The sequence below is a fragment of the Euprymna scolopes genome, chromosome 4, assembly GCF_053919585.1.
Source record: "Euprymna scolopes isolate OS-2025 chromosome 4, ASM5391958v1, whole genome shotgun sequence".
Classification (NCBI taxonomy): Eukaryota; Metazoa; Mollusca; class Cephalopoda; order Sepiida; family Sepiolidae; genus Euprymna; species Euprymna scolopes.
In genome coordinates this window covers 167,571,755-167,598,436 of record NC_136485.1, presented here as the reverse complement: position 1 = coordinate 167,598,436, position 26,682 = coordinate 167,571,755, and the positions used below count along the sequence as shown (strand labels likewise).

General features: G+C 30.9%; 1 protein-coding gene across 1 annotated transcript in view; it reads right to left on the bottom strand.

Moving 5' to 3' along the window:
• Positions 1–17,996, bottom strand: part of LOC145270085 (organic cation transporter protein-like) — an 84,425-nt gene extending 66,429 nt beyond the window's left edge. Inside the window, exon 1 of the mRNA XM_080125687.1 lies at positions 17,736–17,996. Coding sequence (XP_079981813.1) covers positions 17,736–17,895 — 160 coding nt within the window. The 5' untranslated portion in view covers positions 17,896–17,996. The remainder of the gene's footprint in view (positions 1–17,735) is intronic.
• Between the last annotated feature and the right edge of the window lie 8,686 nt (positions 17,997–26,682).

The following is a 26,682-nucleotide window of genomic DNA, read 5'->3' as shown; positions in this document are numbered from 1 at the left end:
CTTTTAATAAAAGAACCAATGATTTGCAGTTTTGTAGGAGGACTAAAATTAAAAAGGGTATTATATTTGTACTACCATTATGAGATTATGTTGGTGAGAAAGTAAGTCAAGGGGAGAAATATAACTTTTACGGGAAGATGAGGAATTGTTGTACGAAAACACGCTGCAGTTTGGAATGAGTACGGAAGCTTTGCATAAAAATAGCTTCATCGCGTTCCTATAGTGTCGGAAGAGTCGCGGGAAAAATCGTTGTTATTTTATTATTATTATTATTATTATTATTATTATTATTATTATTATTATTATTATTATTAGAAGAAGAAGAAGAAGATAGAAAAAATACAAATAGAATATTAGAAGCAAGCCTCCTAGACCTTTTTCTATCTACTTCCCCTGAGCTATGCTCATGTTCCGTTCTATCTCCTCTGGGATCCTCCGACCACTGCGTCGTATCAGTTAAGATAAAAATGAAATATAATAAATCTACAGACGTACCTCTCCACCGTACTGTATACCGATACTCTATGGCGGACTGGGATAGCTTCTGTACATTCATATCTGATTTCCCTCTCCATTCCATGTTTAAAAAGGATGTGTCCTCTATAGTATCAGATCCGACCGAATGGTTACTTGTAGGCATAGGCCAATTCATACCATCCAAAAAATTCCAACAAAAACCTAACAGCAAGCCATGGTTCTCCCCCGAATGTGCTGCTGCCATCGCACACAGAAATCACTTTTTCCATAGCTACCAACGTAAGAGATGCACTGAAACTAAAGCTGCTTTCAGAACCGCCAGTAACCATTGTAAAAGAGTAATAAAAAATGCAAGAGAGCTATATACGCAATCCGTTAAGTCCAAAGTAGCTGAGCAGCGGCTTGGTTCCCACCAGTTCTGGCAAATAGCAAATAGGATCTTGAACAGAAACGTGCGCTCTATCCCAACTATTATCAATGAACCAGAAGTCATCTCGACAGCATCCGACAAGGCCAAACTATTTGCCAAAAACTTTGCGGCAAATTCTACCCTGTGTGACGAAGGCCACCAACTCCCCATATTCGCTCCTATAACAGACAACACGCTATGCAACATACAAATATCTGTGCGTGAGGTCGCCAAGCTAATCAAGAACCTTGACTCCAGTAAAGCAACTGGTCCCGACGGTATTCCAATTATAGTGTTAAAAAAATTACAACCAGAACTTGCCCCCATACTTTCCAAACTGTTTAAGCGTTGCCTTAAGGAGAAGTGCTTTCCAACACCCTGCAAAACCTCATCAGTATGCCCTGTATTTAAAAATTCAGGTGATAAGTCATCCCCCTCTCGGTACAGACCAATAAGTCTCCTGTGTGTCATGAGTAAGTTACTGGAATCCACAATAAACAGAGAAGTAGTCAACCACCTCAGCAGAAATAACCTTCTTAGCGACACACAATATGGTTTCCGCTCTGTTAGATCTACAGCAGATGTGCTAACGGTTATATATCATAGGATTAGCGAATCTCTCGACAAAGGCTTCATTTCTAGGGTAATTGCTCTCGACATATCAAAGGCCTTCGATACTAAACAAGATTTCCAGCTACGGTATAACTGAAAATGTTTTCATTAAATCATTTCTATCTGATAGGCTCATAAGAGTAGTGGTTGATGAGCAGAAATCAGAGGCCCACCGTATTAATGCTGGAGTTCCTCAGGGGTCCATACTGGGCCCAACTCTCTTCCTTATCTACATCAATGATCTCCCAAAACACATACTAAAATCTTTCATTGACATCTATGCTGATGACACGACTATCTATAGATACACATCAAAGGCTGTAAATGATGATGTTCTCTCTGATTCTCTCTCCTCTGATCTTGAGCGCGTGGTACAGTGGGGAAAGAGGTGGCTGGTTACCTTTAATGCATCTAAGACCAAGCTCCTATCTCTACATCATAAACGCTCTGATCCCCATCTGGCATCAATTGAAATGGATGGCTCTCGTCTAAGGGAGGCCCCAGGATTTGATAAGCTCCTGTGTTTGACCTTTACACCTGATCTTAAATGGAACACATACATCAAGTCTGTGGCCAAGGTCGCTGGGAAAATAGTGGGATCCTTCTAACGCTCCAGAAGATATCTCACTAATGATGCAATTCTCTATCTATATAAAAGCCAAGTACGTCCAAAGATAGAGTACTGCTGCCACATCTGGGCGGGGGCTGCAAAAAACAGCCTATCCTGCCTTGACAGAGTACAAAATAGACTCCGTTGCTTGGTGGGGGATGCCCTTTTCTTTACCCTGCAACCTCTTTCCCACAGAAGAGACGTAGCGAGCCTGTCATTGTTCTATCGTTATTTCCATGGCAGCTGCTCGTCTGAGCTCCATTCTCTGGTCCCCCCTCGCCAATCTTTCGCAAAAAAACATCCGACTAGCTGAAACCACCGTCAATAATTTTCCCCACTCCCTATCTGTGCCTAAATCAAAACGTAGATACCATGAACAAAGCTTCTTTCTTAGAACTGCACGCCTGTGGAACTGTTCCGCTTGCCTGTTTCCCTCCCGACTTCAACCTGGATGTCTTCAAGTCCAACACAAACAAATTCCTGATGAACCGCCCTCCCCCTAAGTAATGATACCTTACCTATTCTCCAATACCATTGCTACACTATCCCTTTGATTACTGTACACACAATAACCCTTATCCCTGAGTGGCCATTGGGCCTTGATAAGTGGTGAACTCCATGTAAAAAAAAGAATAGAAGATGGAATATTATAAGAAAGAAAAAAGATTATAAAAGATATAGAAGAGAAATAAGAGACTAGAGAAGAGCTAATGCACTCAAACCGGTGACTTTTGACACCAACAACTTTCACTTTAAAAAAGTCAATACTTTTATCTTTCAAGTCAGTTTAGAGATGTCTTTTATTTCATAGTCTAATGAGCAATAACTTCGAAACATACTACATATTGTGGTCTTTTCACACCTGCAATAATTATGTCAGTGAATTCCCACTTCAACAAATCACCACTGTACTTTCTTTTTTTCTGACACTCATTTTTACGGGGTTAAGAATCACTCAAACACACTAGGTAAATCGGAGGAGTGACGCCGGTGGTGCAACCAAAACAAACCAAACCCTCAATAAATACAGAGAGGCAAAAGACGAGTAGGCCCAGGAAGGCAACAGTACAAGAGAGTAGACATAAGGTGAGAGTGGCTGCTTGTTATCATCACCTATGTGATCATTCTCTTCCACTTTCTCTTCTTCTTCTTCTTCTTCTTCTTCTTCTTCTTCTTCCTCTCTGTTTCTCTCTCTCTTTCTCTCTCTTTATTCATCTCTTCCTTTTCTCCTTCTCTCCCACATATGTCACGGAGGAAAAAGTCATCGAGATTCAGTATATTTGCACATAATAACACTTACACTACAGCAATATTTCAAATAGGCACATTTCAGTTAATAAATTTAACTCAATTTTCTCTACATACGAAAAAATACACACCCTGCTACGGAAGAAGAAGAAGAAGAAGAAGAAGAAGAAGAAGAAGGCGATGACACTGACGAGCACATCTATTTTTTGCGATCTTCTGCCATCGGAAAACGTTTCATATATTAAATAGTAAACTGAAATCTCATTATAGTATCAATACGATTTTCAACTTGTTTTATATAATACTAGCGAGGGGTACCCGGGTGTTTGGGGGTGGGTGGGTTAAAAAAAAAGTAAGTATGAGGATCGAACCCGGACCGTTGAGGCAAAGTTGTGAAAAAAAAAAAAAACGTGCGACGTTAATGAGGTCGGTTTGACTGCGGGATTTCATTTACTGCTGAACGCTTTTTTCCTCGCCCCCGAGATGTTATAGGAAAAAAGACTAACCCACATGCGGCGAGCGACAAATATTGAATATTTATCTTCCCGAAATCGAGCAAATTAAATAGACAGGCGAGCTTCGTTGTTAACTGTGAGATATTACCATTTATGTGTGATATAAAAAGTTTTAAAAAGTTGTGAACCGACCGACCGCTTCTCTGAAAGAAGCCTTTTGTAGACACACAGAAAAAGCGAACACACATACATACATACATACATACATACATACATACATACATTTTCGCTTTTATATTTATAGATTCACATTCGACTCATAATCAATTGGCGACCGTATGGCATTGCTGTTGCGACAGCAGGTTGGGAACCACTGTAGTAAAGAAAATAGGTCGCCTATATAGTGTAATTAATAAAGTTGTTCTGAATTACAAGTTGTACTTGTAAAGACCACATTAAGAATTTTTTCTGCGCTTCTCTAGAATTCTTCCTATTTGAAAATAAGACAAATCAAGAAAAATCTGTATGATGCACGTGCCCTTGATGGAAAGGAAATAGCATGCAACAAAAACTATGTCAATTGATCAAATATTTTTATCTTTATATAAAAAACATTTTAAAATGCATTTGAGTTTTTCCAACGCCCTTCATGATAAGATTAGTTTTCTAAAATCTTGGTTTGAAGTTATCTCCCTTGTTTCTTCAAACTGTTTTCACGATGGCGTCGCGAGATCGACAGTTGCAGTTTAACCATAAAATTTGATATTTTAATTCAACAATAAAACTGCTTGATCAATTTATGCGAGTTTTGGTGTATATTTTCTTTCCATTACAGATATATCTTTATTTTTATTATTTTTCATCTGGTGGGGGGGGAGCAAGCATATCTCACTGGCTAGGCAAAATCAAATATCGATTTGTCAGATACAAATTATCTAAAACTTAGATATCCGATTGATTTTTTATATATAGATAACTTGAATATTTATGAAAAATACATAACCTATCACGAAAGAAAAAGGCGATGACACAGACGAATGAATCTACTTTTCATATTATTTGGATTCATCGGACTACTGTTCTCATCTTGAGTGTGATTTTCACAATGTTTCGGTTGATGTAACTTCCGACTTTCTTCAGATGTATCTTGTCGAACTCAGTAATGTTTCTGTGGAACTCGGGAATTTGGACGAAATTTCGAGCGAACCCCTTTATTTCTTTCACAGTGGAAGCATCCTCTTGTTCCGTCAGCCATGACTGGATAGGGATCCTACTGGGAGATAACTAATTACTAGGACTAGGATTGTTTTAACGCTCGAGTGTGTATTGGTTGATATCTTATATGCTTTTATATAGAGTGATGCGGTTCTCGGTTGATTAACTGTGGCTAACTGTGTCGGATAGATACTCGAGAGTCAAAACAATAAAAAGAATATGCTGTTGTTATAGCCCTACTAATTACTATGTAGACCAAGTATAGAATTTAATACGATATGAGAACCATTAATGATAAACAATAGATAATATATACAAGTAATAAGTAAAAAAAAACAACATTAATACATATATATATCTATATATTTTTATAAAGTAATAGGGTTCGTGTGTTTCTGTCTGTGTGTACAGCTCTCCATCATCAACGAAATATAAAGGAGGTAAGAGGGTAGATCTCTCCTGGTAGAGAAACATTAGAACCCATTTTAGGATGTTTCTGTTATAGGAGACATAAGAATCTTGGCCTAATTTCTTTATATACTATTCTACAAACCACCCCCATATCGAATGACTTATGCTCATTTGCATATCACATTATATTAAATCTCTTTAACTAATTACCTCGACCTTATTACATATTGGAAATATTCTAATCATTTCAACTGTACTATTTACAAAATCTATTTAACATTTAATCTATCTATCTATATATCACATTATATTGAATCTCTTTAACTAATTACCTCGACCTATATATATCTATAAAAACAGAGATGTGTGTGCCACAGACGATTTCTGATTGGTTAATCCAATAATCACATCTCCTAAAAAACAATCGTTTCTACGCTCTTACCTTTACCATAAAATATTATGGCTTTATTTATTGTCCATCTTGGAAGGGTTTAATTTTTTAATAACTTGTTATTTACAAATTAAAAAAATACGAAACTATTATACGAAACTAAACTACACGAAACGCGCACACACGCACACACACACGTTCACTACCGTCACGTTGTTATGGCAACCAAACCCGCTGACTACATAAACAGTAAACACACACAGTAAATGTGATTTTCTTCATTTTCTCATTTCACTCGTGGTCTTAAATTCATTTCGGGTTTGTATTACTGTACACATAGATTCGAATAAGTTGCCAAAAAACAAATATATAACAAATAAATGTTATCAAAGGCAAGATAAATTACTTTTCTACCAAACTGGATATATTTTTCGTGTTTTTATTCAATTTAACATGTTTATTCAGCTCGAAAAGCATACAGTGTTTACCGATGTATTGAAAAATTCAAGATGGCGGCCGATTCTCTCTTTAACACGGTAAGTTTGGAAAAAGGTGTAATAAATAAAAAACCGGTTAAAATACTGTTAAAAACTCGCTCAATATATGTTACCGTGACATAGGTTGACATATATTCGGCGGGTTTTTAATAGTATTTTGTATAGTTTTTTATTTATAACACCTTTTCCCAAACTTACGGTGTTAAAGAATGTATGAGACGCCATCTTGAATTTTCCAACACATCGGTAAACACTATATTCTTTTCGAGCTGAATAAACATGTTAAATTGAATAAAAACACGAAAAATATATCCAGTTTTTATCGGTTTTTTACCTTCTCTGCAGAAGTACAAAAAAAAAAAAAAAAAAACGGAAGGTACTTTTACAGAATGTTAAACTATTCTTTCGAAGAAATTTAGCAAGAATACCTGTAAACCAGGAAATCGGTAAAATGTCATCATGGACGAATACTTGTCTATTATAATTTCTACCCTTGACAAAAACTTAGCCATAACAAAAGAGATTTATTGTTCAGATTGTTTTTGAGATTGATTTCTAAAAAGATATTTTATAAATAAAATCGACTTTAAAATTAAAGACTTAAATTACAATAATTGAATTTAAACATTCTTATTTCAATATTTGGCACATAACACCTGCAAAAATGATCACAATGTCAGGATTTCATTTTATTTCAGAATCGATGGCAAATTGTGTAGATTGATATCTCATTATATTAAATACTAATATTTAACATTAGTTTATCATTTAAGCCGATAAAAAGCCCCCCCCTTTTTTTTTTAGAGTCATAAAAGGATTTGGAGTTTCCTAATCAACCTTTCGGGTGCAGTTGCACGCTCTCAAAATAACTAAAGTGTTGGATTTAAAAAAATTGGTTCATTAAAACTAAACAGGTTTAGTTTTAATAAAAAAAAAAATTAAAAAAAATCGCTTTGGTAATTAGATATGTCGTATGGTTATCCCTAATCGCTGAATAAAACCGCTAACGAGTTGAATGATTACGACATAAAATTAAACTCGGGTTCCTGAAACGGAAACTTCGTTTGTTTTTGTTTTTTTCTTATCAATATATTTACATTGTTATTTTGTTTTCATTTGCAATCATTCGAACAGTTTTCTTTTTCAAGTAATCCAAGTTACAAAATTCCCACTGTTTACTATGCTAAAATAACAATGACTAATGTATACCTATTAAGCCTTATCCTTGAGTGGCCTCTGGGCCTTGATAAGTGGTGACACCCATGTAAAAAAAAAAGAAAATCACTCGAACAGTTTTCTTTTTATAATGTACAGTTTTAAAAGTTTAAAAACTATATAGTTTTTACTTCAGGAAAATTAATGGGTCAGTTTTTACGATGTGCCCTGTTAAAATACTGTTAAAAACTCGCTCAATATATGTTACCGTGACATAGGTTGACATATATTCGGCGGGTTTTTAATAGTATTTTGTATAGTTTTTTATTTATAACACCTTTTCCCAAACTTACGGTGTTAAAGAGGGTGTGAGACGCCATCTTGAATTTTCCAGCACATCGGTAAACACTGTATGGTTTTCGAGCTGAATAAATATATTACATTGAATAAAAACACAAAAAATATATCCAGTTAGGTAGAAAAGTAACTTATCTTGCCTTTGATAACATTTATTTATATATTTGTTTTTGACTATTTTTTCGAATCTATGTGTACAGTAATACAAACCCACGATATGAATACTCACGTTGTTATATATATATATATATATATATATATATATATATATATATATATATATATATATAAATGAGATTATAGCAGTTAAAAAACATTTTTAAAACACACACACACCTTTTTCAAAGTGATCAGAAATTTAAAAGTAAAAAGGGTAAATTTTTACTTACTTTCCAACTTAATCACCTTTAACGTGACTTTTACAGTTTTTTTTAAATGGAATTCATTTACCGATACAAAAGAAATGATAAGTAAATAAATCCATAAATAAATATTCTAAATGGTTTATTTTAATACTTGCCAGGATGCGGAGGAAAATGAATGAAGGGGGAGGGGAATAAAATAAAAACATTTTGGAAACAGAGTAAGTTTGAAAGAATTGCTTTGCCCAGAAAGAAATTAATGAAAAAATAAAATTAAATTTCTTTTCTTTCTTGATTTTTTTTTAGTTTTTTATGAAAAAGGAAGTCAAAATTAAGACTATAAAAAACAATTTTTATTAAGAGCGAACCTCAGTCGTCAGGTCTGTAAAAAAAAGACGTGGAATATTAAATGTTTTCTAATACAAATTGTTTTTACTTATGTGTCCATTTGTCTCTTTGAAGTTCGTTTGTTTAATATATCGGTTTGCAATATAATTTTGTCATTCTGTCAGACTCAAATTTTAAATCTATGTATCTATAAAAGTGTGTGTGTGTGTGTGTGTCTGTGTACATTTCCCTACGAAATAACTCTGTCAATTTTTAGTCTACAGACTCGAAATTTGATATACAGGGTACTGAGATTTGGAAAAATCTATGTGATCGGTTTTTAGCCAGAAATTTGGCGATTAAGGGGTCAAAGTTCAACGATTTGAGCTTTGAGAACTCTACCAAACTTCTCCGGCAATTTTGGGTCTACACACTTGAAATTTTAGATATAGCTTCCGTGGACATGGATCTAACTTAATAACTTGATTTGAGCCCAAAACAATAAATTTTCAGGGGTCATAATAGGGGTCAAAGTTTAAAAAATTACCCCCTTTTTTTTGCTCAGCATACACCTCCAAACACCCGGGCAACGCCGGGCACCCATGCTAGTATATAATATAAAGCTGACCGTCTGTGTGTGTGTCTGGTCACGAATAGGCTCCTATATGGTTTACTATTATAGAAAACTGATCAGATATAATGATAGAAGATGTATCGAGACGCAGGAATGGGTATGTTTGATCTGGCAGAACAGTGGTTCATTAAAATTGTGGGGTCTGCGTACGCGCCTGGTCCACAAAGTATGGAAATAAAAAATTTAAAAATTAAGAAAAAAACGTTTACAAGTGTTTTTGATATAGATGTACGTAATAATACTTTGATAAGTATGTTTTAACTTAAATAGGGATGGTATAATAAAATTGTGGGGGTCTGCGTTCGGGCCTGGCCTCCATAGAATGGAAATAGGCACAAAATTTAATAAAGACTTCTCATATCTATCTGCGTAAGTATACTTTGATAATTATGTTTCAGTTTGAAGAAATATGGTATAATAAAATCATGGGGTGTTCGTTCTCGCCTGACCTCCATAGAATGGAAATATGTCACAAAGTTTAACAAGGTTTTTTAATATAGATCCACAGAATATTGTGATAAATGTTTCAGTGTGAACAGGTATGGTATAACAAATTATGGGATTTATCTAGTTTATTTTTATTTTCATCATATTTTGCTTTGGTTTTGATACCCCCAAATTGGAAGCTATCTCTTTACAACCGTTCCTTTTCATAACCTATCATACTTTCATAAATCAGAGTCCATTTTCTGTAGGCTGTTTTTGAACCCAGTCACAAACGGGTACTTCTGCTAGTATATATATATATATATATATATATACATATATATATATATATATATTAATGAAAACAAATGGGTGTAGTGTTTACCTGATATACGCAAGGGTAAACTTCAAACTAATATAAATAACAGTATTTTTTCTAGAAAATGTAATTCCAACCGAATTAAAAAAGCTCAATACGCAATAGAGAGTAGAGCTTATTATAAGAGAAAGAAAATAAAACTGTAAGTTGAACTTTACAATCAAAATTTATTATTCGACTGAATACCCCCCCCCAAAAAAAAACAATTTACAAAGTCCTTATTCCGCGGAGTTTCAAGGAATGCTATTCTTATTATTCTTCTCATCAGAGGACATAAAGAAATCAGCAAATTATATTTGTAGCAATGCTAGAATTTGCTAGTTAAGGCATTAGGTTAAACCGCAATTTATTATAGTTATAAATTGCCAAATAAAAAACTGAAAAAAAATATTGGATATGTAAAAGAAAAAAGCTAATATAAAAACAAACCGCGCATAATATTTCAGCTTGAATGAAATTCCTCTCGAGTTGATCCAAAATGCAAAATAGCCCTTAAGATAAAATGTATTCCAAAATAAGTCCAGCGTGAGGATGTATTGCAATTTTGAAATTACATAGTTCCTCTGTTAAAATTTAATATATAAATACATTAGGATTTTTTTTTTACTACTATACATTCTTATTATTGTAGTTTTTCCACCCATTATACCGGACTTTATCATTTTGTCTTACCTAGTTTATTGCATTTATCTTGAGAATTATAGAAATAATCAATACTAATATCGACATTTATTATATTATTTTATATTTTTACATATTAAGATAAATAGTACTCCTAAATTATACATATTTCTCTGTATGTGTATATTTTTATATTTATATATTTATGTATTTATTTATTTATTTGGATATTTATATGTATGTAATGTATGTATGCGTGTGTGTATATGTATGTGTATGTATGTGTATATATATATGTATATATATGTATATGTATATATGTGTATGTGTGTATGCATATATATAACCATAATCATTTAATTATATATATATGTATATATATTATATATTTATGTTCATTTATATATATATATGTATATATTATATATATATATATATTATATTCATTTTTATTTATATATATATATTCTTTTAATCATTATTAGTAGTAGTGGTAGTGGGGGCGTGTAGGGGTGGTAGCAGTTTTAGCATCTGTTATAATTTGTATACGTGTATATAAATATCATTATTTGTGTCTATGTATGTGTATCTATATATAGTTATATATATATATGTGAAGGTTTTTTATTTTATCTATTTTTATTATTATGTCTATGTAGACGTGTTTTATGCGTTGTATATATATGCATATATGTATATATATGTATATACATATGTATATATGTGTCTATATATGTGTGTATATATATGTACTTGTATATTTATGGGTGTAATTATGTATGTATACATGTGGGTAAGTATGTGTATATATGTTATGTGTATATGTATAAGTATGTATGCGTGTATGAGTGTGTGTATGTGTATGTATATATATATGTATGTATACGTGTATGTATGCGTATATTTACTTTTATCAATATCGCTGTATGATTGACATAATCATTTGTGTCACTATCTCTGTTGCTTCTATTATAAATATTATTATTATCGACATCTCTATTGTTTTTTTACTAAAAGTTTTTTATACTTATTACTAAATTTGTTACTATAATTGCTAAATTATTATTATTATTATTATCATCATTATTATTATTATCATTATTATTATTATCATTATTATTATCATTATTATTATTATTATCATTATTATTATCATTATTATTTTTATCATTATTATTATTATTATTATCATCATTATTATTATTATTATTATTATTATTATCATTATTATCATTATTATTATTATTATCATCATTATTATTATCATTATTATTATTATTATCATTATTATTATTATCATCATTATTATTATTATTATTATCATCATCATTATTATTATTATTATCATTATTATTATTATTATCATTATTATTATCATTATTATCATTATTATTATTATCATTATTATCATTATTATTATCATTATTATTATCATTATTATTATTATTATTATTATTATTATTATTTTGTCATCTTTATCATCAACATGACTTTTTGACAGCCTTAATAAACTATTATTCGGCAACACTTAAAAAATTATAGTCATCACCCCTACACCTTTTTTAAATAATGACATCGAATTTCTTCATAGAAAAATCTGTTTCATTCTGTCCGGCCACAGCAATACGAGCTTTCACGGTTTTTTTCCGTTTGAAATCACTTTTTCTTTTTAAGCCGATGATGAAGGTTCTTTTTTTGGATTTTTCTCTTCTTACTATTTGACTAGGGACAGACTTCTCTTTGGACTACTGCACTGCCCGAAAATTAAAAAAAAACAATTTTCATCATCTCAGCTTTTTTGTAAAATTTCCAACTGGATTTTTGAAAACTTTCCAATTGGATTATATACATCGTCACGCTGGCTTATTGTGGAATACATTCTATCTAAAGGACTATTTTGTATTTTGGAGCAACTCTAGAGGAGTTTCATTCAAGCTGAAATTTTATGCGCAGTTTTTTTTATATTAGTTTTTTACATATCAAATATTTTTCATTTTTTTATTTGGCAATTTATAACTACAATAAATTGCGGTTTCACTTAATGCCTTAACAAGCAAATTCTAGCATTGCTACAAATATAATTTGCTGATTTCTTTATGTCGTCTGATGAGAAGAATAATAAGAATAGCATTTTTTGAAACTCCGCGGAATAAGGACTTTGTAAATTGTTTTTTTTTTTTGAGTATTCAGTCGAATAATAAATTTGGATTGTAAAGTTCAACTTACAGTTTTAATTTTCTTTCTATTATATATATATATATATATATATATATATATATATATATATATATATATATATATGTTATTTGGAAAAAAAGAAAAACCGAATGGATTTATGAAATGATCAACGTTTCGTCCCTATTGCAGAGGACATCTTCAGGATATTAAAAGGAAAAATCCCCCCCCCAAAAAAAAAAGAAAACGATCAAAGACCATACGAAAATGAAAAGGAAATTGTGTTAGAATCCTACCCATATCGGGAAGGAAACTATGTATGTGTATGGGAAGGTTGGGTTGTTCAATGTCTATATATACACTTTTAAAAAATACGTTAAATATGTACATTTTTTTCTTCTCTAAACTTATTCATTTTGTTTAAATTATTTAAGGATTAAGGAAAAAACGGTTAACCAGGATCTGTTTTTATATTTTGTTCTTTGATTATTGTTTTCCCTATACTAGGGGCTAAATGGCAGAAGCCCTTTCTTTGCGTAATAGTATTAGTGTTTAATATTAGTGCTGACTCTAAAAGTATTCTTTTAGCTCTATCTATCACGTATTTTATAATTTTCGCATGATCAAAATTAAATGAATGATCGTGTTCAGCACTATGACAAAAGAGTGCATTTAGGGCGTTACCATTCCTTATATCTCTTCTGTGTTCGTAAAGTCTTAGTTTCAATTTACGCTGTGTCTCACCTATGTATGCTTGTTGACAATTGTTACATGGGATAGAATATATACCGGCGTCGGATGTGAGGGTTTTGGGAGAGTGCTTGGTAGTTTTTAATGTCTGTTTTATTGTTGTGGAAGTTGTTTGTATCAAGTGAAAACCAAGTTTATTAAGAGTGTCGTAGATTTTTGTATTTTTAGTGTGGGTGGGAATGAAAAGATGTCTGTTTAATAGTGAGGTATTTGTTTTATTTTTCTATCTGTTTATATTATAGTGTATTTTCGTAGCTTTTTTTTCTTTGCGTAAGAAATGAAATAGGATGGGTACTGTAGTTTTTTTTTTTAAACATCCGTAATGTATTGAATTTCATCATTAAGATATTGGGGGCTGCATATTCTAAAGGCACGCAAGAAAAACAATGATCATGCCGGTCTTTATTTTATCATTATGGTGCGAGTAGTAGTGAATATAATCGTTTTTGTGTGTGGTCTTTCGCTGTACTTTGAAACTCAGATCGGTTTCTGATCTGATGAGGAGTATATCTAGAAAAGCTAGGGAGTGGTCTTGTTTTGATTCGTGTGTAAATTTTATCGATGGTTCTACTGAATTTAATTTATTTCTAAGTTGTTCTATTTGTGCGTTTATGGGGAGAAAAATAAGAATATCATCTATGTATCTAAAGTATGTGGAGTTTTTAGGTAGTCTGTATTTAAAAGAGTTGGCCTCTAGGAATTCTAAAAATAAGCAATCTAGTACACCACCAAGGGGGTTACCCATAGGGAGTCCAAATTTTTGTCTGTAGTAGGAATTATTAAACTGGAAATAGGTTCTATCGGTGATACGTTTTATTATTTGTATTAATGTATCCGAGAAAAAAGGTAGATCGGCTTTAATTTTGTTTAGGTGCCTGCGGAGTAGATTAAGGCATTTTTTATAGGAATATTGGTGTAGAGGGAAATTATGTCTAAACTATGAAGGGTTTTATTTTGTATGTCCATATTTATTATTTTATTTAGAAGGGCACTGTAATATATTGGACAGGATTATCTCCCTTGCACTTCAATGAACTACCACTAGAGGGCGCGACAGTCTTGAAATCTGTTCTTTTTGTAAATAAAAGGACCAGTGTTTTTAATATGTGAATTGCTGATAGGCCCATTAATGGAGTTAAAATTTGGGCAATAGCTCGTGCTAATTTATGGGTGACGCTTCCGATATTAGATACTATAGGTCGCATAGGGATGTTTTCTTTATGTGTTTTGGGGAGGACGTATAATACAGGAATAGTGGGGTTGTATTCTATGTTATTTATCCATTTTTTATCATTTTTGATAAGTTTTTTTATGGATTAATTGAAGGTTTCGAAATCCTTTTGTATAGATTTTAAGTCTATCGGAGTATATGTATCTCCGTCTGCTAATAGTGTGTGCATTTTCTTTAGATATGTATCTTTATCTATGATAACTATTCCACCTCTTTTATCGGCTTGTGAAATGATGATGTCTTTATTTTTTGTTAAATGTTTTAAGGCATCAATGTATCTCTTTGGTAATGCTAATTCTTGAGGTTGGGTAGTTGTTAAAGATATTATTCCTTGTATGAGGCCCTTAGTGATATCCGAGTCATCTTGTCTATAATTGTTTAGGCTTGTGTTAGTGGTGATGTTTGAATGTTTACCGGTAGCGAATTTAAGCCCGAAACTGAGAGCTTCAGGTTCAATGTCTGAGAGTGGTTTTGAAGTAAGGTTTAGAATAAGGTCTGGACGTCCTAAAGTTTTCCATTTGCTGTTTTTTACCAATTGAGCAAGTTTGTTTTCCAATTTAAAAGTATGGCGCGTGTTAACTTTTTTGGCAGATCTGTTGACGTTCTTAATTGATCTGGGTGTCTTCTTGTAATAATTTTGTTGATATTCAGTAATTAATGTCCTGGCTTTTCGAAAAAGATGACAGCTTTGGTGCTTTAGATATACTACAGATGACAGAAGGTATTTTTCAATGTAATCCGGGAAAATATGGTCTGATATTTTAAAAGATTTAGGTATGCATGCGGGTATGACTTTGTCTTCAATACATTTTTCCAGAAAAATTCTCCTGCTGTTGTGAGAATTTGCTGCGATATATATATATATATATATATATATATATATATATATATATATATATATATATATATATATACATATATATACATACATATATATATATATATATATATATTTTTACTGCTTTTATGGGAAAGAATTCCAACAAAGTGCTCGATTACAAAGAAAAACTTTTTCGATAGAAGAGCTTAATATTTATTTATTTAATTCTACAGAAGTTCAGAAAAACATTGGTACCGCCGGTTTAAAGCCAAACATAAAGGGGACCAGTTAACTAGTCCCCTTTATGTTGGGCTTGATATGTTTTTCTGAACTTCTGTGCAATTAAATATATATATATATATATATATATATATAAACGTTATTATATAGTAATAATTAGTAACTAGCGTGACCTATGGAAATTCCACAGTGAACTCTTTCATATGTAATATATTGATGTTGGTATTCTGTAGATGTTCAGCGTCAATGGAGACGCCCTAATATTATTGTAGCTCTTTTGTTAAAACTGCAAAATTATTTATATAAACTAGTAGAGATATCCGGCGTAGCTCGGTCGTAAAATATGCTTATATATGTTGTTTTAATTTATGTAAATTTTGTATATCTTATTATAGAGTCAATTTTCTATCGATTCTTATATATTATAAAGCTGTGAAATAAAAAAAATATATATCCATATGCCTTTGGTGCATCAGCTTGAATCGAAACCGAAACCAAAACTTTGGAAGAAAAAACTATCCAGTCGTGACTGACAGAGCAAGAACAGAACAAATGAAGTAAATTCCGTCCAAATTCGGGAATGTTTCGACAGAAATATTCCCGCGTTCGACAAGATATACCTGAAGAAGGTCGGAGGCTTCATTGACTGAAACGTTGTGAAAATCAAACCCATAGTCCGATGAATCGAAATAATACGAATAACCAATCCTCATCTAAAAAATTCAGAAACTACTTTTGTGATTTCTGCTCTCGAAAAATATTTTTGACATTAAATAGTAAATGAAAATCTCATGTTCGTATCAATGTTTTTATTGTATGTTGTGTAATCCCATTCGGTTCAAAATCAATTAATGACCACATGTCATTCGTGTCGCAACCCCATTTAGGATTGCAACGCCGAAGATGCGAATAAAACTGCTGCAAATAAGGTATGATAATTTGTCAAAAAGGGTTGATATGCTGTAACGCGTTTTTACAATTCTACGTTTTAAGTTTCATATTATATCGAAACACATAATCTCCTTAAACGAGTCCATGAATAATCTATGATAATTTGCAAAATAAAGTTGAAATATGTTTTTACGACAATTCTCAGTTTTTATTTACATTTAATACCGAAACACATTGTTTCCTTAAACGTTTCAATAAATAACGTATGATGTTTTGCCACAAAGGGATGATATGCCGCAATAAACTTTTACGATAATTCCACATTTTTACTAACATTTTCTTTACATTTCATACAGAAACACATCGCTTCCTTAAACGATTCAATAAATAATGTTTTGCAAAAAAAGAGAGATGATTTTAATTACATTCAATAACGAAACACAAGTTACTTCCATACGCGATTAATGTATTGATTATTTACCGAAAAGATTGATGCACCGTAATATGTTTTCTAAACATTTCCACACTTTTAGTTTTATTTAATACAGAAATACATTATCTCCTTTAATGATTCTATAAATTATGTATGATCAATTGCAAAATCAGTTTGATATGCCGTCGTACGTTTTTACGACAATTCTACATTTTAGTTAAATTTAATAGCGAAACATTTGCGTCTTAAAATAGTCAATAAATAATGTATGATAATCTGTCAAAAAGCGTTGATATGCCGTTATACATTTACACAACAATTCTACGCATTCAGTTGCATATTATACATCACATACTTAAACAAATCTATAAATAATATATGATAATTTGCCAGAAAAAGAAGGGTTGATTTTCGAAGTAATTGACAAAACAAATGCCAACATTATTATCGTCTGCATGCATGAATTAGATGTAACTTGCGGAGGTCAGTGTATAATTTTTAGGAAATATATTTTCATTAAAAAGATAAACTCGTTCGATTTCGGCGATGAAAAGATTTTAAAATGAATAAAGATGTATATGTTGGGATAATTAAAAAAAATTGAATTACCTATGAAAACAATGGATAAGATATTCATCCCTTGACAGATCCAGTTTAAGATGATGATACATTTTTGCTGAATTTGAAATTTACCGATGTCTTTCAATGATCGCAACACCTTATCCACATCAACATGTTCTCCATCAACTTCCCGGTCATCCTCATCCATGGTTTTGCTTGTATCCGAACTGGCGACGGCGCACAGCGATCTTTCTTTCTACAATCTCAGCACTGACAGCAAGAAAGGGTAACTAAAATACAATATACCGAGCTTTTAAAAAAGACCACCTCAATTCAAAACTGAAATGAAATAATTCAACAGTGAAATTCATGACTTATCTCCTTCGATGTGTAAAACTATCACTTTATCATTGTTTGAAAAGTATGCCATTCACTAACATGTTGTTCGTTTTGAATGTTTGCTGTTGAAACTTGATATGAAACTAAATCAAGGTGACATTCTTCTGGGTTTGCTTATCCAACTATAATAACTATTTTTATTATAAACTGGATTCATATAAACTAGCAGAACGCGTGGAAATTCCACGATAGTTGAACATTTTTAACACACATAAATAAAATGAATGAAAAAGTAAATAGAACAAACAATGACGAATTTAAAACAATTTTTAGCAATTAAAAAAAACTTTTTAAAACTAAAAAGAATTGATTTTAAAAATTTAGATTTTTTAAAATAAAAATTCAATGCACAACACATTGTTTTTTTTTCTGAATAATAATGATTTTTTTTAATTGTTTGTCAGAAATGTCTACTGTACATGGCGGCTCACAAACTCTATTTACTGACTAATCAATTAAATTTGTCCAGTGTCAAACTGGAATTTTTCTTGACTGGCTTTTCTCTTCTAGAAAAACTATAAAACATAATGTGAGTTTAATTTTTAAAGACAATCTGCACTGCCTATAATAATGTACTGCCTAATATATTTAAAATCAGATAGAATCTTTAAAATGCTTCAATAAATTAGCACAAGTTTTTTTATGAATAAATATTAACTTACCTAATGGCCAAAATGCTTTTTTTATACCTTTTTCTCCCATTTCGGGTTCATCAAATTTCACCATTGAAAATAAAACATTTTCAGGGAATAATGCAAAGATATGGATATTTTTTAATGCAATACTCTGAATCTCAATAGGTTGCTTTCTAATTCACTCAATCATTTTATAAATATAAATTGGTTGATAGTGGAACTTGTTATTTTTTAGAATCTTTCAACCAAATATATAGTTTGATAGATGTTTATGCCGTTTGCTAGTTTGACACTAAAAAATTTCATTCATTTTATTTATGTGTGTTAAAAATGTTCAACTATCGTGGAATTTCCACGCGTTAATATTTACAATTCTTAACAGCAACTGTTTCGTAGCGCAAAATCATTCATTTAATTGTTACATAACTCAGTGAATCTATTCTTCCTTCGACTCAGCAGAAGAAATAGCAACTATCAGTCCATTACAGCTACGGAAGGCAGTAATTGCTGGGGGTGCGGTTAGGAGATTCGGAGTTCTTTTCCCGTCGCCTGACGAAGGCCAGAGGAATAGTTGGTCGAAACGTCATGAAATAACACCTGGAAGATGAGAATAATAGTCCGCAATAAATAAATGAATAAATAATACAAATTACTCATCTCAATAAGTATTCCAATTAATTAAATAATATGTTTAAAATAATGTGGAAATAATCATTATTTCCTCTTCGGTATTTAGAAAAGATGAAAGAAAAGGGGCGAACTACAAAATTCTCTTTCCTGATGGACAAGATGAAAAAAAGACTAAATTTGTACTTTTTTTTTCTCTGAAATAACCACCCAGGCAAGCTGGAGAAGCTAAAGTCAGCTTTCACTCAGTTAATGAAACTGCAAATTGAACAAAAAAAAAAAAAATTCAAAAAGACTTATCGGGAAAATGGGAAGAAAATAGGAAATGAACAACAAGTCGAACTACAGAAACAATTAATGGAACATCAAAAACAATCGTCCGAGCGCCAAGACCGGACAGAGGAACTACTGATAAGAAGAGTAATGCGCACCGCAGAGTTCTAACGAAGTTAGAAAACGAACCGAACTTGGTACTGCAAAAAACTGACTGAGGATTGTCAAAAATTGGAAATAATAATAAAAATATGCGAGAAATATCGTGGCGGGCATCGCGAATATGAAAAATAACCAAGAAAAAAACCACCGACTGAAAGACCAAAATCACGGAGCTCTTGTTTCAGATGTAGTTGTAAACACTTGGTCAAATAATGTTCATACTTAACAAAAAAATATATGCAATAAAATGGAACATAAAAGTTCTCACTGTAGGAAAAATCAGAAAAAAAAGGCGAGTGCGCCAACCCATAATCCGAGACACCTTATAAGAAAACCTTCGTAAAAACGTAACGGTTAAAATTCTCGGCATGGATAAAAAAATTCCAATTAGATTGGACCTTATAAAACTAAACTTCAAAACGTGGAAGAAATTACGAAAACCTACTATGCTCATAGAACGCATAAACGAACTCATAGAACAGTAAAAGCCGTCAACGGCACTAAAATTAATTTTGAGGGTGAATTAATCACCAGCGCCACCTTGCTAGGAAAACTAAAAAGCTGAAAATATATGTATTAAAAAGTAATGAAAACCTGTTCGGCTCTGATTGGATGGACGAGTTTAACCTGTGGGAGTACCTTTCTCCATATTTTGCAAAAAAGTAAAAGCCTGCCCAGTGAAAACTAAGAAACTAATAACTATTGTTCAGGAAGTATTCCAAGATGTATTCACTTCTGACCTTTGGAGATGTACATAAATGGCCCTTGATTTTAAGCTGAAACCGTGTATACAACCGTATTTTTAAACGCAACGTATCTTTCGCATTTCTGAACAAGATAAATCGGGAACTGAACACATTGGAAAACACATTGGAAAACACATTGGAAAACACTGCCTAAAATTGAATATAGTGAGTGGGCTGCTCCAGCAGTCTACGAAAAAAAGAAAAAAGGTCCGGGGAAACCCGCGTTTGCGCCGACTTCTCAACCGGACTCAACGGGTCATTAGAAGACTACTACTATCCATTAACCAGCCCAGGGCGACACTTATTTACAAATTCATGTAAAAGACAAAGACGCTAACCTTCTCTGTATTAATACCCACCAGATACGAAAGGCTCGCGTTTAGGGTCAAGGTAGCACTTGCTATATTCCAACTGCATTGACACTAGCATCGCATATTTAGATGACATCATTATAGTGATCAAAGGCAGGGGGGGAACGCAAATCATATCAAAAAGATATTCAGTCGAATATAAAATTATGGGTTTGAGGTCAAAGGAGACAAGTGTAAATTCTTCTTACAAAAAATCAAGTACCTAGGACATATCATTGATAAAGATGGCTGACGCCTCGATCCGGAGAGAGCGATCGCTATTAAAGAGATTCCGGCACAGAAAAACATAGCACAACTACAAAGTTTCTTAGACTTGGCAAATTATTACCAAGAGTTTATCCCTCAACATGCACAAACTGCGTGCACCACTTAACCAATTACTAAAGACCAATAGACCTTGGGAATGGACATCGGATTCCCAGACATCATTTCAAGAAATTAAAAAAAAAAATCCTTACCTCAAAACTGTTCCTAACTCATTTTAACCCAGATTTGGATACAATAGTGGCTAGCGACTCTAGCCAGTATGGTATTGGTGCATAAGATGCCGAATGGCTCAAAACAGCCAATTTCTTTCGCATCCCGGGCCCTACTTCCGGCGGAGAAAATTATTCTTAGATCGAAAAAGAAGGACTAGGTATCATTTTCGCAGTTCCGAAATTCCACCGTTTCCTGTACAGAAGAAAAAATTTTCTTGAAAACCGATCATAAGCCTTTGGTATCCATTTTTTTTTTTTTAATAAAAAAAGGGACTTCTCAAATTCACTGAGAACCAGCTAAGATTGGGAACGATTCTGCTAAAATACGATTTTACATTAGAATTTTTCCCATCGAAACAACTTACACATGCGGACGGTCTGTCGAGACTAATCTCTGCCCAGATGGAACATCTCGAAGACTTTGTAATCGCGGCGCTACATATTAATAGCGAATTTAAAACCATGATTGATAATATTATTCGCGAACTGCCAGTAATACTCCAATAAATTAAGGCAGATGCCGTGAATGACAATTTCATCCACACCACTAAGCAGAAGTTAATACTGGGGGGATACCGTTTCAGACATTTTTCTGTTTGCGACGAAGTGTTGCTATTCAGTAAAAGGAGTGTCATTCCTAATACCCTGCAAAAAAGGATACTCAAGGATTATCACATGGGTCATCCAGGAACAAACTGGATGAAAAGCCTTATGAGAAGTTTCGTCTACTGGCCACCTATGGATCATGACATTACCAACATGGTGAAAACGTGCAAAGGCTGTGCTTTGGCTAAGGAACGCTCTATAACGCATAGATTCTGGCATAAAGCTGAACAACCGTGGTATAGGATCAACATTGACTACGCGGGACCAATAGAGGTCTTCTACTACCTGATAGTAGTAGACATCTACTCAATATGGCTAGAGGTCCTGATATGGAGAAAGCCCACCACTGCAACGACTACGAATTTTTTTAGAGTTGTTTATTCGTTTCGGATATGGGCTGTCTGGTCAGCAACAACACTACCTAGTTCACCTTGGAAGAGTTCAGGGAATTCTGCGAGACATACCACGACCCTTCAGTATCATCCTAGGAGCAACGGATAGGCCGAACGCTTCGACAACACGCTAAAAAAGGCGTTAAAGAAGACGTACGGCACACCAACGGAAAAGGCTCTCTAACAATTTCTCCAAGTTTATAGAATCACGATAAATCTAACATACCAGATGCCGGATCTCCAGCTAAAATCATGTTTGGGCGAAAAATCAAATCAGTTTTTGATAAACTGCTGCCCAAACACGCAACGCACCACAGAACCTCTACCATGCCAACAAAACGATTTAACCTCGGCGATAAAGTCTATTTTAAACATTTCAAGAACAAAGTTTCCTTTTTGGAACAGGGCACGATCTCACAAAGAATGGGCAATGTCGCATACATCATTCAGGGCCTAAAATTCGAACATAAAAGGCATCTGAACTAAATTAGGAAACTCACCCTCGAGGATCAAGCAGAGCCACCACAAAAAAGCATAGAGGCAATCGACACAGTTTATGACGTTTTTGACATAGAACCTCCTAACATCGTGCCAGAACCAAGACGCTCCGGCAGAAAAAGAAAGTGCACAGACCGATTTTTGGTCTGCTTCAAAAAGAAAAAATACTGATTTTACACGTTGAGAAATCCGGTTGGGAGGTGGGTGATGTGGGGGAATCACCCTCTGAATGGACTCGACTATCATCCATATATATCGGAACTCTTAACGTTCCAGAGTTAACTTGGTTTGGACGGTGGAATGCAAAACACTCTTTTCATTAAGTAACCGTTTGTTTCTCTTTTATTAATGCACGTCTTGACTTACACGATTGTTCTGGGTTTGTTTTTTGTGGCTAATTCAGAACCATAACAGACAATTAATTATTTATGTATTTTAGGCACTTAATTAATTATTTATGTCTTTTAGACACTTAATTAATTATTTATGTATTTTAGAAAATTAATTATTTATGTATTTTATGCACTTAATTAATTAGTTATGTATTTTAGACATCAATTTTTATGTGTTTTAGATATTCAATTAATGTTTTATGTACTTTAGACACTAATTACTTCTTTATGCATTTTAGACACTTAATTGATTATTTACATATATTAGCACTTAATTAGTGTTTTATGCATTTTAGAAATTAAATTTATTCTTTATGTATTTTAGACATTAAATTAATTCTTTATGTTTTTAAGACATTAAATTAATTCTCTATGTATTTAAGATACTTGACGATACAATTAAGTCAATCGTAATTTGTTTGCAAAATAGAATAAACGTGATTTTTAAGTGTATTCTGATTAGAAATGGTTGCCAAGATCGCGAATAAATAAGTTTAGTGTTTAGTATTTTATTACATCTGAGATAGCCAATGCTTATTAATGTAATGCTTATGTATTTCAAGGATTGAATTCCTTAATTAATTAATTAAATTATTTATTTATTTAAGGCAATTTATAAATTTATTTTGTAATTTATGTACTTAATTCCTTGTGTATTTTAAGCACATAATTAATTATTTATGTATTTCAGACAATTAATTCTTTACCTATGTTAGAACCTTTATTCATATGTATTGTAGACACATAATTAAGTCTTTATGCATATCAGACACTTCAATTATTTTATGGATTTTAGACACTTAGTGTTTATATTTATCTATTTTAGACACTTACATAAGTCATTATGTATTTTAGGCATGTAATTTTCAAGTATTAAAGAACTTAATTAATGTGTTCTGTATTTTAGACACTTACTTAAGTGTTTGTGTATTTTAGATACTTAAAAAAGTTTTTATGTATATTAGGCATAAAATAAAGTCCTTATGTATTTTAGACATTTAATCTTTATATATTTTTGAAAATTAATTTTTCATTAATGTAATTTAGACATTTAATTTTTATATATTTTTGAAAATTAATTTTTCATTTATGTATTTTAGACATTTAATTTTTATATATTTTTGAAAATTAATTTTTCATTTATGTATTGTAGACACTTAATTTTTATAAATTTTTGAAAATTAATTTTCCATTTATATATTTTAAACATTTAATTTTTATATATTTTTGAAAATTAATTTTTCATTTATGTATTTTAGACATTTAATTATTATATATTTTTGAAAATTAATTTTCCATTTATGTATTTTAGACATTTAATTTTTATATATTTTTGAAAATTAATTTTTCATTTATGGATTTTAGACATTTAATTTTGATATATTTTTGAAAATTAATTTTTCATTTATGTATTTTAGACATTTAATTTTTATATATTTTTGATAATTAATTTTTCATTTATGTATTTTAGACATTTAATTTTTATATATTTTTGATAATTAATTTTTTATTTATGTATTTTAGACATTTAATTTTTATATATTTTTGAAAATTATTTTTTCATTTATGTATTTTAGACATTTAATTTTTATATATTTTTGAAAATTAATTTTTCATTTATGTATTTTAGACATTTAATTTTTTATATATTTTTCATAATTAATTTTTCATTTATGTATTTTAGACATTTAATTTTTATATATTTTTGAAAATTAATTTTTCATATGTGTATTTTAGACATTTAATTTTTATATAGATTTGAAAATTAATTTTTCATTTATGTATTTTAGACATTTAATTTTTATACATTTTTGTAAAATTAATTTTTCATTTATGGATTTTAGACATTTAATTAATATATAAATATTTTTGAAAATTAATTTTTCATTTATGTATTTTAGACATTTAATGTTTATATATTTTTGAAAATTAATTTTTCATGTGTATTTTAGACAGTTAATTATTATATATTTTTGAAAATTAATTGTTCATTTATGTATCTTAGACATTTAATTTTTATATATTTTTGAAAATTAATGTTTCATATGTGTATTTTAGACATTTAATTTTTATATATTTTTGAAAATTAATTTTTCATTTATGTATTTTAGACATTTAATTTTTATATATTTTTGAAAATTAATTTTTCATTTATGTATTTTAGACATTTAATTTTTATATATTTTTGAAAATTAATTTTTCATTTATGTATATTAGACATTTAATTTTTATATATTTTTGAAAATTAATTTTTCATTTATGTATTTTAGACATTTAATTTTTATATAATTTTGAAAATTAATTTTTCATTTATGTATTTTATACATTAAATTTTCATATATTTTTGAAAATTAATTTTTCATTTATGTATTTTAGACATTTAATTTTTATATAATTTTGTAAAATTAATGTTTCATATGTGTATTTTAGACATTTAATTTTTATATATTTTTGAAAATTAATTTTTCATTTATGTGTTTTAGACATTTAATTTTTATATATTTTTGAAAATTAATTTTTCATTTATGTATTTTAGACATGTAATGTTTATATATTTTTGAAAATTAATTTTTCATGTGTATTTTAGACAGTTAATTATTATATATTTTTGAAAATTAATTTTTCATTTATATATTTTAGACACTTTATTAATTCTTTATATATTTAAGACACATTAAAAAGTGTCTATATATTTTAGACACTTCATTCGTTCTTTATGTATTTTAGACACTTAGTTAATTCATTATGTATATTAGGAACATAATTTTTTATGTATTCTATACACTTAAGAAATTTTTTATGTATTTAAGACACTTACATAATTTTTTATGTATTTTAGCAACTTTATTTTTACCCGTTTTAAACACTTAATTTTTATGTATTCTATGCAATTAATTAATTTTTTGTGTATTTTGGACACTTATAAATTTTTGAAGTATTGTAGACACCTAATGATATTACTCAAACAATAGTGATTTCTTTGCAGAAAAGAACAAAAATGATTTTTTGATTGTGTTTTGATTAGAAATAGCTGTCAAGATCACAAATAAAACAGTTATTTTTGTATTTTGAAATTTTTTAATTAAGTGTCTAAATTACATGATCTTTATGTAGTTTACAAACTTGATTTATTCTTATGTATTTTAGGCACTTAATAAATTCACTATGTATACACTAATAATTCTTTATGTATTTTAAATATATAAAGAATTATTAGTGTCTAATCATAAATTCGTGATGTATTTTAAACATTTAATTAAATTTTTATGCATTTTAGGCACTTAATTTTTTCGTATATTAGAAACTTTTAAAAATCTTGACGAGAGGAGGCTCTGTCATGATTTTGCCATTGTCTATTACCTCACTCAGATTGTTCACGAACCCACCCGTGTGCCCGATACTACCGGTCACTATG